At 48.2% G+C, this 13,101-nt stretch overlaps 1 protein-coding gene and 1 long non-coding RNA gene across 2 annotated transcripts in view; one reads left to right on the top strand and one right to left on the bottom strand.

The window, feature by feature from the left end:
- Positions 1-1,116: 1,116 nt before the first annotated feature.
- LOC130457061 (uncharacterized) lies at positions 1,117-5,586 on the bottom strand. Its single transcript, XR_008916054.1, has 2 exons — positions 5,504-5,586; positions 1,117-1,790 (listed from the first exon to the last, which is right to left on the bottom strand). It is a non-coding gene; the product is annotated as an uncharacterized LOC130457061 (long non-coding RNA).
- The window catches only part of ERI3 (ERI1 exoribonuclease family member 3), a 143,084-nt gene continuing 133,721 nt past the window's right edge, over positions 3,739-13,101 (top strand). Inside the window, 2 exon segments of the mRNA XM_007507846.3 lie at positions 3,739-3,865; positions 3,867-4,023. Of these exon segments, the coding sequence (XP_007507908.2) occupies positions 3,756-3,865; positions 3,867-4,023 (267 nt within the window). The 5' untranslated portion in view covers positions 3,739-3,755.

Here is a 13,101-nt window from a genome sequence, read left to right on the forward strand (position 1 = left end):
CCTCACCATCCAACTAGAAGAGCTCTCCAAAGTTACGAGCTTTTCCCAGGTCTCTCCCTCCTTGACCTTTCTCATTGTTGATCACCTTCCTTTTGATAGTCTCTTCCCTAGATTTGGGTGACACTGTTCTCTCCAGGTCCTTTGACTTGTCTGGCTGCTCCAATGTCTCTTTCTCCTAAGTTGAACCAGCCAGCTGTGGAAATTCCCCAAGCTTTCCCCTAAGGGTCTCTGCCCTTGGCCTTCTCATCTCCTTCTGAACTATTTCTCATAGTGATTTCATCAGCTCCTATAGATTTAGTTATCATCTCTGTGCTGAAAATTCTCAGATCAGTATCTCCAGCCCTCGCCTCTCTCCTGAGCTCCACTCGAGCCTTTAGATTCTCAGACTGACTATCCCATCATCAACTTAAACTCAGTGGGTCCAAACTCCTGCTCTTTCCTCCCAATCCCTTCTCTTTCCTGTTCCAGTTGAGGGCAACAGCATCCAGTCTCCCAGGCTCACAGCTTAGGTGTTACCCCTCTCTCCTCACTCATCCCCCCCCAAAGCCAGTCTGTCCTGAGGCCCAGCTTCTCTCCCAATCCAACATTTCCAGCCTCCTGGTGCAGTTCCTTCATTATGAAGATAAGTTTTTGGACTGGTTTCCTCAACTCTTTTCTTCTGCCCTCTAATCCATCCTCCACCAAACTCTTCTAATGTGCAGGTCTGACCAGGTCCCCCTTTAAATAAATCCCAGGACCTTCCTTTCACTTCCAGGATCAAATCTAAGCTCCCCTGTCTTTAAAGCCCTTCATACCTGGGCCTGCTCCAACTTTTTCAGGCTTATACCTTATCCCTCTTCACAGATTCAGTGTTCTAGTGAAACTGGCTTCCACACTGGCCTTAAACCCTACGCCGTATCTCCTGACTCCTGTCCTCCCTCGTCAATTTTGCCTCCTGGCTTCTCTGGCTTTCTTCAGTGCCCAGTTAAAACCAACCTTCTGTAAGAGGCTTTTCCTGATTCCCATAGTGCCTTTACTTGGGAATTGCCTCCAGTCTTCCCTGTCTGTGTCTTGCTTGTACATAGATATTTGTATGTAGTTTTCCCATCATACTGTGAGCTCCTCGAGGGCAGGGAATGTTTTTGCCTTCCTCTTTATTCCCAGCACTTACTGCAGAGCCCGGCACATAATAAATGCTTGTTGCTTTTCTCAGCTGCTGTTTCTAGACTCTGCAGGTGTCCAGTGAGTGAGGAGATGGGCCCTAAAACTGCTCCTGGGCTTTGAGTCAGGCTCTAGGCCAGATTTGAGGGCCTTAGCTTTGTAGAACAGCTGCAGTCAGTGCCCCTAAGTCTTGGTGATGTGACTAAGGCATGGCACCTTCCATGGAAGTGATGCAGTCATGGTGCCTCCCGGTAAAGCCCGAAGAGCTGATGCCATTTGTCCACAGTTGTCTGGCTTCCCCCAGATATGGGAGTCCAGATGTGGTCTTTGGGATGAAAGCAGCATGCAGGCAGACCTAAATGGCATGTGAAGGAGGGATGAATCTTGTCCTGTGTGGTCCCAGAGGCAGAACTAGGAGCAGTGTGGAGAAGGTGCAGGCAAGCAAACTGAGGCTGGACACCAGGAAAGCACCGAAGGGGCCTGGACTGCTCCAAGAGGTGGGGTAGTAAGCCCCTCATCCCCAGAGCCATGCAAGATGGGCCTTTCCTTTCTGGTTTCAGCTGGATCAGTCGAGATGCTCTGGTGGTCCTTAGACTCAGATCTGGGGATTTCTGTGAGGCTGTCCAGACATTCGTGTGGTGCCTGATTGCCTAAAGGAGCAGACAGAGATGGGTGCCCAGACTCAGCCCTTGCTCTGGAGACTGATCACCCCAGAGTGTGTGAAGAAGAGCTACGTAATGCTATGGATGTTGGGAAATGGCACTGGGGGAGGGGGAGGCACCAGCCTCTAACAAGCATTATATTATAGCCCGAGGCCCAGAGAAATGAGAGTCAGCTTCTGGCCCCAACAGCTGTTTTCTTATGGGCTCCTTTTGCTGTTACTTGAAAAGGCTGTAAAATAACCCTCTTCAGGTGGGACTTGTGGTAATACCTATCAGATTGCATTGAATTACCCATTTCATAGAGAGGGAAATAGGCTTCATGCTGGGCTGGAAGAGTATCAGCATTGATTGGCCCAAGCATGGCAAGAGGGCCTCTGGCCCCAAGGGCTCACCAAGGACAAGTGGGACTGGCCCTATCTGTGTCCTGAACAGTGCTGCCCTGCCTGCCTCAGTGGGTGGGGCCTTGAGCCCCTGACAACCCCTATTCCCCATCTTTCAGGTCCTGGGTGCTGCACTGTCTATTTTAGAACTGCCCCCTCTTGTCCCCTCTGACCGGAGCTGTGGTTCTGTGGGTCTGTGACTGTCTGTGGTTGCCCACTAAAGGACTCTGACAGCATAGAGGTGCCCAAAACAACTGGAGCTCCATCTGGGCTTAACTCAGGAGGCTTCCTGCCATAGGCCACTGATTTAGTTGAAAGGAAATAGGCCTTGGGTGAAAAGGAGGGACAGAATCCCTGACTCTGAGTGTCTTGTTTTCTCCCTAGAATTGCTGGAGCTTAGAGGGTAAACTGGCTGAGAAGTAGAGATTCCTCTTTCTTTGCATGTAGGCCCTTAGATAATTAGATTAGAGCCCTAGCCACATTACTCTTCCTGCCCCAGCTGGTCCTACTGGGCCTTTGGTAGTACAGTAGCCAAAACTTCTGATCACCAGGCTTGCTGTCATGAGTTACCCAAACTGGTAGGGCACTGAGGCAGAAAATGGTCATGTTTTTGTCTCACAGGCAGACTGGGGACAACTGTCCCCTCCCTGATTCTGTTGTACAGGCCACATTGGAGTGAGGAGGATGGACAGGTCCTGTGTAGGGAGTTTCTAGAGGCTGAGGGGACTGGTGAGGCCCCCCACTCCTATCACTGTCCCTAGCCCTCTTCTCCATCTCTCTTATCTCCTTTGGTGCAGTGAATCATGACTCCCAGGTCTCTGTATCTGGCCCTGACCTTTCTCCTGAGCCACCATTCCCTTATCTAGAACTGGCTCTCTTATGGGCATCTTAAATTCAGCACGTGCAAACATTCATTCCCTTTCCCCAAAATTCTTTCCTTTTCCTAGCCTCTGTGTCAAAGGCTTTACTGTTGTCTTTGTTGCCTGCCCCCTCCACACAGGAGAGAATCCAGCAACGATGGGCTTGCTGTTCCTCGAGGGTGCCATTCCCCCTCCCCTCTGGGACCTTCCCCCTGTCTGATCCCCGCTTCCCTTCCTCTTCTCTGCCCCAGCTTCCCTGGCTTCTCTCAAGGACCCGTTCAGATTGTGCTTTCTGTGGGAGCGCCTTTCCTCAGAGATGGCCTTCCATGGATGTGGCTTTGACTTGGGAACCTGGTTCTTTGCATGATGCTCTGGCTGGGACCGTTTTCCCCACTTTGGGGCAGTGCGTAGTGTGTGGTGGGTGTTGACTGACTGGTTCTCCCTCTTCTTGACTGCTAGGCCTGTTGCTGTGTGAGCCTGGGGAAAGGGTGTCTGAGCCGGGGGTTCTCTGTTCTCAGGGTTCCGGGGTGGGGAGGCGCCAGCATAGTGCCTCATTTCTTGTTCCTTTTCTGGTGCCTGGGATTCTTCTTGGCCACCACTCTGGGTAGCTAGGTGTGGGCGAGCACCCTGGGGAGGACTCTCCTGGGGGTGGTGGTGGGAAAGTAATGGCTGTGTCTGTCCTTTCCTCCTCTCCAGAGACTTCTGCATGTTCAATGGTAGCAGCACTTGGCCGTCCTGGGACAGTGAGGCTTTCTCTGGACTCGCTGTGGAAGGCGAGGACAGTGTTGGGCTCTTCTCTGCCTCCTTCTTCTTCTCCTTCTTGTCGTCCCGGAGCTCAGCTCCATCACCGTCAAGACGCTGGCGACTCACGGCTTCGGGGTGGCCATGGCAGCCATGGCGGCCATCCCTCCGCAGAGATACCACTACTTCTTAGTGCTGGACTTCGAGGCCACGTGTGATAAGCCGCAGATCCATCCCCAGGTAACTGCTGGGGCCTTTAGAGTTGGGAGGGGCAGGGGCTCTGGGGATGGGGTTACCCCTCATCTGATCTTCTGCGTCCTTTTAGACCGGGGCTCTCTCCAGCCCCCGGGGAATGCCCACTGAGTGTGTGGGCACTTCTTGTCCAGTGTACAAGGCAGTGCTTGGTCTGTGGGTTGGGCATGCTCATTGGCATGCAGGGGCTCTATCTGCGAGGTGCCCTGAGAAGGCATGCGATGTAAGGGTTGTGCACGACTGACAGAGTGTTATGTTCTTGCCTGGTACACAGTAGGGCCGTGGTGACGGTTCACAGGCTTGGCTTGTTGTTCACAAAGGGTTTTTTTGCTCTTTGGCTTACCATTAGCATGGCAACCTTTTGAGTAAGGTATTGAGTCTCAGGCCAGGCCTGGAAGATGGCTGTAATTTGGAAAAGCAGGGAAGCCTCATACTAGGGATGCAGCTGGGCTTGTTAAGACCCTTTGGGAAATGAGGAGTTGACCTGTGATTCTTGGCCTGAGCCAGGGGCTGTGGTACAAGAGGGATTGATTGGGACGGTGCTCAGGTTCCCAGAAGGCAGTGGGTACCTCCAAGGGGGAAGATGGCAGAGGGAAGGTGGCACAGGTAAGTTTGGGAAATACTTGGAAAGAGGGAAAGCAAGACTGGATGACAAACTGAAACCCTGGTAGACAGAATCAGAGCTGATTGGCTCTCAGGCAGGTCCTGAAGCATTCCTGAAGGAATGGAGGTGAGAGTCAAGTCCATTCCTAGACAAGGGAGTCTGTTGAGATGCTATTTTTGAGGAGCACTGAGTGGTACCTCCTTTTGGAGCTGCTCTACAGGCCTGCCAGAGGGACCAGGAGAGCCATGGTGATGGGTGGCAGGCCAGGAAGGTACAGATAGAATGAGACAAGATGGAAAGAACCAGGGTAATGGAGTATCAGAGAGGCCAAGGGGTAAGGTGCCAAGAGTGAGGAGAACCGTATATGCTTGGAGCTAGTAGGGTGAGAAGGAAAGACTCCTCTGGGCTGGCTAGTGACTCCTTAGGGCAAAGGGCACTGTGGAGTCAGGAGGACCTGGGTTCAAGCTGTGTGATTCTCAGACCAGTCATTTCACTTCAGCCTGCCTCAGTTTCATCAACTGTAAAATGGGGATAATAATAGCACCTACTTCACAGGGTTGTTGTGGAAATCAAGTGAGATCGTATTTGTAAAATCCCTTTGCTGTCCTGAAAAGACTATAGAAACACTTGTCATCATTATTATTTTCTATTCAACCATGTAGAAAGCTATGAGATCCAAAGTCTGTCAGGCCTTTAAAGCCCCCTGTAACCTGTCTCCAATGCCCTCTCCAGCCTTGTTATACATTTCTATAAAGATATTGTTTGTGAAGAGCAAACACAGACCTCCCCTCCCTTCCTTCCCCCTTGGCAGAAAAGTAAGACCCTTAGAACAGATATGCATGGCCAAGCAAAACCGATTCCCACCTTGGAGATGTCCTTCTGTGCCCCTGAAGCTCAACCCCCCTCTTTCTGGAGGTGGGGGGCCTGCAGAAGCATTGGGCTTCTGGAATCTTGGTTGGTATTGTGTGGTCAGAGGCCTCACTAACCTTCTAGACTCCTGAGAATCCAGCCAAACAGCTCTTCTTGCTATTCAGTTTGTGTGACCCTCCAGACATTTTGCACAGGCTACGTGTGCCCCAGGCCTGGAATGCCTTCCCTTCCCTCCTCCTCATCACCTCCATCTCTTAAAATCTCTCGTTTCTTTCAGAGCTGACCCAGGTTCCACCTCCTCCATGAGGCTTTTCCACAAGTCACATACACACACACACACACGTATACACTCCATCACCTTTTATTTCCTTTGCAAACACTTCTATCTATACACAAGGTCTCAGTTGCTAGAGATATTAACTGCTTGAGGCAGGGGCTGAAGGGACTCCCCGGGCCCTTCTCGGTGCCTGCATAAGACCCTGCACTCGGTAGATGCCTAATCAGGGTTTGTGGAGATTTATTCCACACGCCTCTGGGCAGTTAACTTCTCTGTCCCTTGAGTTTCATCTGTAAAATGAAAGTATTGGGCAGGAAAGCTTAGCTATTTAATCTTGAGGGTGTGATTGAGAAAATGCTGTGGAACCAGCTGATGCCAAGACCCTCTGGCTTTGGCCCCGGGGTGGAAAGAAGCCCGATTCTTGGGATCTTTGAAGGTGGTTAGATGAGACCACACTGGAGCCCCAAGCTTTGGGTAAGACCAGGAAGCTGTGTGACTTAAGGGCAGAGGTTCAGTCTCAGCCCCGATTAAAGAACCCTCAACTATAGGGTTGTAAAAAGGCAGCTTTTTCAGACCTTGGGTATCTTTCACTTGCTCTCATCCCGGTGAGAAATGAGCATCAGATGGGGAGGAGTGCTCCTGGTCTTGTTCTGCCCATGACTGGGCCAGCTGCAGGAGCAGCAGGGCTTGTGTGTGAGGCCCCCCTGGTGGACATCCCCAGCCTGGAGCACTGGCCTTCCACATCCCCTTCTCCCCCTAGGCTCTGCCCGGAGAGAAACAGATCTCCTCATGGGAATGAGGAGAGCTTAAAGAGCTGGGACAGGATTTGCTTTGAGAAGACTCAGAGAGGGCATGGGAGCTGTCTTTTAGTGTTTGAAGGATTGTGTTCCGTGGAGGGGGGATCAGCCTATTTTTGTTTGGCCTCAGAGAAAAAAATCAGGAACAGTGGGTGGAAAGACATAGAGGGCAGGTGAGGCTTCATACTGAGAGCTATCCCAGTGTGGGAAGGACTCTCTCCCAAGTAGGTTTGTCCTTTGAGGTCTTCAGGCATAGGCTGGTGGCCACCTATGTGAGGACCCTTCCATGTGAGCTTCTCCAAGGAACGTTGTGAAGATGGCCCAGGGAAAGGCAAGAACACAGGGACATGGAAGTGAAGGAGCACCGGCTTTGGGCCTAGAGGGCCCAACTCAGATTCTGGCCAACCCTGTTACTTCTTAGCCATGGGATGCCAGGCAAATCGCCTATGGTGTTGGACTAGATGACCTCCAGGTTCCTTTCTGGCTCTGAGTTCTCTGATGCTGCTTCAACACAGAAATGACCCAGTCTTTGGAAAGACAGCTATGGGGAACTGGTGCCAGAAGCCCAAAGCTGTGCAGACACTAGATCTCCCCATGGGCCATCATTCTTCTTAGAGACACTCCCTTAATAGTAGACCAGGTTTCCACCTTCCCTCCAGTCTTTCCTGGGCTTTGCTCTCAGGAACTCAGTGGGTTCAGGGCTGGTTCAGGAGCAGGCCCAAGTCAGGGGGCCCTACAGGCAGTAGCTGTGAGTTGGGAATCTCTGAATGCCTCAGGGAACCTCAGCTGTTGCTTCTAAATGCTCAGATGGGAGAGGCTCCTAGCCTGTTGGTGTTGACAAAGGGAAAACTGACCAGGGGCAACTCCTGAGACTTAGAGACCCTTGAGTGTGCTAGGATTCTGAGCAGAACCTTGACCGGGTGAGTTAGCCAAGAGCTGAAAGAGTATGGGCTTCCAGTGATAAGTGACATACATTAGGGAAGTTCAAATCTTGCTAGAGCAGTCTCATTCCTTCCTGTGACAGTGTGATGGAGCTGAAAGAGATCCCAGTGAGGTCATACGCATCCCGTGCCTGGCTCCTAAATCCCTCTTGTTCCACAAAGAATTAGCTTCCCTGTGTGTTTCTAGAAGTTTTCAGTATCTGTCCTTTCCACTGGCTGGGCCGTGTTGGCAATGCCTTTGGTCAGGCTGGACCTCACCCAGCAGTGTGGGTATGGGAGCTGGAGAGAAGCTATGTGTGAGAAGCCTCTGGGTTAAAAGCAGCTCCAAGCTAATGTCCCTGGCCTAGATTTGTGAGGAGGGGTCCAGCCTGGCCTTGTAAGTACTTTTTTGGCTCCCAAGAGTTTCTTGCTGGCCCCACTGCTATGAAAACTGTCTCTGCTCTCCTACTCTGTAGTCCAGGATCTGTAACTTTGGAGAAAAATGACCTTTGGGATGGAGGTTTCCTAGTGTTTGGTCTGAGTCCGGTGGGGATTTCTTTCCTTAAGAAAATGTGCAGAAAATCCATCTGCATTTTGAGTTAACCTTCTAGTAAATGACTTTTGCTTATAAAGAGAACTGTTAAGGTGCTGTTTTTAGAGGTGGGGGCAGAATCGTGGAGAGGGGGTGGGTAATTGGAAGATTCCAGAACAGTTGAGATTTCAGATGTGTTAGACATGGGCATCCTGGCAGTCCTCTATGAGGAAGGAAGGAAAGTATTTTGGAAAAGTTGGAGGAAATTTAAGATTTTCCTCCCCACACCCTGGCCTCCCTCCTAGCCACAATTAAACTATGTCTCCTCCTTTGGGTGTTCCTACCCTGGGGCCCCAGCCACAGTCCCTTTTGCCCAGCTCTGCTCTGGAGTCCTTTTGAGTATTGTAAAGAGGACCCTGAGCACAGACTTACTTCCCTGCTGGTCCTCTGGCTGACCAATCCTCCTCCATGTGAAGGACTGGGCTTGGAGTACCCCCTGGACTTACTGTGCCTAGCCACGTGTCTACATGGAAGGCCCTGGCGCTCTTCTTTTAAGCTGGGAAATGAAATGCAAAACTGACGTTAATGTAACATTATGGTGGAGATTAAATGCACCCAAATCAGGAAATTCAAAGTTATGCTTAGCACAGCCTCAATAACTCAGGCTCCCCTGGCGCATGCCGTATTTCCTGTTAGTGTGGAGGGGTTATATGTTATGGCATTAAAAAGCTGGCTCTCTCTGCTAGACAAGCAGAGTTGAATGATGGGTGGGAGAGCTCTGGGAGTGGACTTGCAGATGTCCCCCACTCAGGGAACGTTTAATTTCTTCCAGAGTCACTGTTAACTCCCCAGGGATGGGGGCTCCCTTGACTGGCTTTAGTTTTTTTCACAGTTCAATGTTGTAGTCATCTGTTGGGGGGGGGTTCAGAGGTATGGGAAAGACAAACTTGTTTTTTCTTTGGTTTGGATTGGGGGGGGCAGTCCTCCTCCTGCCCATCTGGTGGGTGTTTTAGGGGCCCAGGGGTGGGATGTATCTGTCAGCCTTCTCAAAGCTGTAATTTGCCTCTGTTTTCAGGCAGCTCAGAAATGCAGGAAGAAAATAGTTACATGGGTCTGGGAAGGGAAATGAGGCAATTGTGGGGTGTGCTCAGGGTTTGGGCTGCTCTGGAGACCAGACTCCTGCTCCTGGGCCTTCCCTGGACCTGCCCCACCAAGTACTTTCTTTCCCAGGCACAGCCAAGAGGTGATGCTTTGGGCCCTGCCAGCTGACTATCCCTCCTGGATTCTCCTGCCACTCTTCTTTGCTCACGTTCTTCCTACCTGTGACTGCTGCTTCTTAGTCTCCTTTACTGTGCCCTATTTAATTAGACATGGGGGTTTCTAGGGCTCAGTCCTGAACTTCCTTCTCCTCTCTCTACTTATCCTCCCTTTTGCTGAACATTAGCTTGTCATCATCCCACATCCTTTTATTGGGCCTCATTTCTTATTTGAGCTCCAGGTCCATGTTACCAGCTTCCTTTCGGACATTTCCATTTGAGTGTCCCATCATAGGCCTCCCAACTTAACATGTTTAAAGTATAACTCAGTGTTTTCCCTGCTAAATCTATCCCTTTCGCAGACTTCCCTGTTTTGACAGAGGATACCACTTTGTTTCTCTTATCTCTGATGCCCAGGAGTGTTTGGCACTTAGTAGCCATTTAATAAATGCTTGTGGATTGGAGTTGGAAAAAGCTCAAGAATAGGAAACTCACCCAGCAGCTACTGAAATAATGTAGGCATGAGGGGATGAGGGCTTATACCTCTTGTGGAAGTGTCAGAGTAGAGAAGGGGGCACATATGAGAAAGGTTACAAAAGTAGAAATGACAGGACTTGGCCACTCATTACATGTGGGGGCTGAGAAAGAGTGAGAAGCTGATAATGACACTTAGAGTACCAGCCTGGATGACTGGGAAGATGGTGAATTATCTTAAATTTGAGATGTTTGAGATGTCCAATAGGCAGTTGGAGATTTGAGACTGGAGGTCAGCAGAGAGGTTAGGGCTGGATAAATAGATCTGAGAATCTTCAGAACCCATGGAAGCTGATAGGCTCACCAAGAAGAGATAGGTTAGAGGAAGAAGAGAGAGAGCCTTGAGGACTTAGTGGAAAAACCAGCAGTGTCACACACATAGGAGAACCAGGAGGGAGTTGTGCCTCAGAAACCTGGAGAGGAGAGTATCCAGTAGAAAAGGGTGATGGACAGTGTCACAGGCTGCAGAGAGGTCAAGAAGGATGGGGATGGAATGGAATAAAAGCCATTGGATCTGGCAGCTGAGAGATTATTACTAACTTCAGAGAGAGCAGTTTTACTTGTATGATGCAGAGGGTTAGAAAAGTATGAGAGGAAAGAAGATGGAGGCATCATTGTATGTAGTCAACCTTTTCCAGGAGTTGAATCAAGAAGGAGAGGAGAGGTGGAGTGTGAAATAGCAGGGAAGGTAGGGCCAAATGAGGGTTAGATAGATGTGGGCTTGTTTGTAGGTAGTAGGGAAGTAACCAGTAGGAAGGGAGAGATTGATGATGAATGGGGATGATTACTAGAGAAGAGATGGTATGGGTTTACTTGTGTGTGTGTAGACCAGTTAGCCTTGGGAGGGAAGGCACAAAGACCTTTGAAGAGAGATACAAAAAGCATTTGAGTGATGTGAGATGAGGAGGAGGAGAGAAGAGAGAACTCTTGGCAAATGATCTGTCTTTTCAGTGAAATACAGACACAAGGTTCCTTTTTTTAAAGTTTTATTAATTAATCAATATTTTTACATGGTTACATGATTTATGTTCTTTCCCTCCCCTCCTCCCACTCCCCTCCCATAGCCAATGAGCAATTCCATTGGGTTTAATATGCGTCATTGATCAAGACCTATTTCTATATTATTAATATTTGCACTAGGGCGATCTTTTAGAGTCTACTTTCCCAGTCATAGCCCCATCAACCCATGTGATCAAGCAGTTGTTGTTCTTCTGTGTTCTACTCCCACAGTTCTTTCTCCGGGTGTGGATAGTGTTTTTTCTCAGAAAAAGTCCTCAGAATTGTCCTGGATCATTGCATTGCTGCTAGTAGAGAGTCCATTACATTCGATTGTGTCACAGTGTATCCCTCTCTGTGTACAGTGTTCTCCTGGTTCTGCTCCTTTCACTCTGCATCAATTCCTGGAGGTTGTTCCAGTTCACATGGAATTCCTCCAGTTCATCATTCCTTTCAGCACAATAGTATTCCATCACTATCAGACACCACAATTTGTTCAGTCATTCCCCAATCGAAGGGCATCCCCTCATTTTCCAATTTTTTTGCCACCACAAAGAGAGCAGCTGTAAATATTTTTGTATGAGTTTTTTTCCTCATTATCTCTTTGGGGTACAAACCCTGCAGTGGTATGGTTAGATCATAAAGCAGGCAGTCTTTTAAAGCTCTTTGGAAAAGGAAGGAAAGGGAGGAAAAGGAAGAGCCACCATGGTCATTAGAAACATGAATTGATTAGGGGAATAGAAGACTTGCCTTGTAGCAGTGAAGGTCCAGTTGATTATGACACATACATTTGTATGGAGATTGGCAACCTAATTTTTTTATTTTCTCCTGTTTCATTTAGCAGCACGTGAATAGGAATTCAGGCAATATTAGGTGTTGGGAGTAATCCAAGGCTGAGACATAGCAGAACAAGATCAGTAATTGCCTTAAGGGGCAAGGGTCTTCAGAAGAGGATAGTGGAGGTTTGAATTGATTCACCAAGAGGTCAAAATGGAGAGGGAGGAGAGTGGCCAGGAAAGGAGGGAGATGGCTTTGGAAAGAATTGAGGGATTGGAGGTCAAATTGAGGATGAAGTACAGGCCTAAAGGTCATAGGCAAGAGAGTGAGTTGGAATGATGGAATGATGTGATCAGATAAAGGAATTTTGGGTCAAAAACTTTTTTCATGTTGTTGATGTTTACACTAGGATGATCATTTAGAGTCTATATCCCCAATCATATCCCCATCAACCCATGTAATCAAGCAGTTGTTTTTCTCCTGTGTTTCTATTCCCACAGTTTTTCCTCTGAATGTGGATAGTGTTCTTCCTCGAAATCCTTCTGAGTTGTTCAGGATCTCTGCATTGCTACTAAGGAGAAGTCCATTACATTTGATTGCACCACAGTGTATCAGTCTCTGTGTATAATGTTCTCCTGGTTCTGCTCCTTTCACTCTGCATCAATTCCTGGATGTCTTTCTAGTTCACATGGAATTCTTCCAATTCATTATTCCTTTGAGCACAATAGTATTCCATCACCAACATATGCCATAATTTGTTTAGCCATTCCCCAATTGGAGGGCATCCCCTCATTTTTCAATTTTTTGCCACCACAAGGAGCGCTGCTATGAATATTCTTGTACAGGTCTTTTTCCTTATTATCTCTTTGGGGTATAAACCCAGCATTGCTATAGCTGGATCAAAGGGCAGACAGTCTTTTAGCATCCTTTGGGCATAGTTCCAAGTGGCCCTCCAGAATGGTTGGATCAATTCACAACTCCACCAGCAGTACATTAATGTCCCAACTTTGCCACATCCCTTCCAACATTCATTACTCTCCGTTGCTGTCATGTTAGCCAATCTGCTAGGTGTGAGGTGATATCTCAGAGTTGTTTTGATTTGCATCTCTGATTATAAGAGATTTAACAGTTTTTCATATGCTTATTAATAGTTTTGATTTCTTTATCTGAAAATTACCTATTCATGTCCCTTGCCCATTTATCAGTTGGGGAATGGCTTGATTTTTTGTACAATTGATTTAGCTCTTTGTAAATTTGAATAATTAGACTTTTGTCAGAGGATTTTGTTATGAAGAATTTTTCCCAATTTGTTGCTTCCCTTCTAATTTTGGTTGCCTTGGTTTTGTCTGTACAAAACCTTTTTAATTTGATGTAATCACAATTATTTAATTTCTATTTTGTGACTTTTTCTAAGTCTTGCTTGGTTTTAAAATCTTTCCTTTCCCAAAGATCTGACATGTATACTATTCTGTGTTCACCTAATTTACTTATAGTTTCCTTCTT

The sequence above is a fragment of the Monodelphis domestica genome, chromosome 2 (assembly GCF_027887165.1).
Source record: "Monodelphis domestica isolate mMonDom1 chromosome 2, mMonDom1.pri, whole genome shotgun sequence".
NCBI lineage: Eukaryota > Metazoa > Chordata > Mammalia > Didelphimorphia > Didelphidae > Monodelphis > Monodelphis domestica.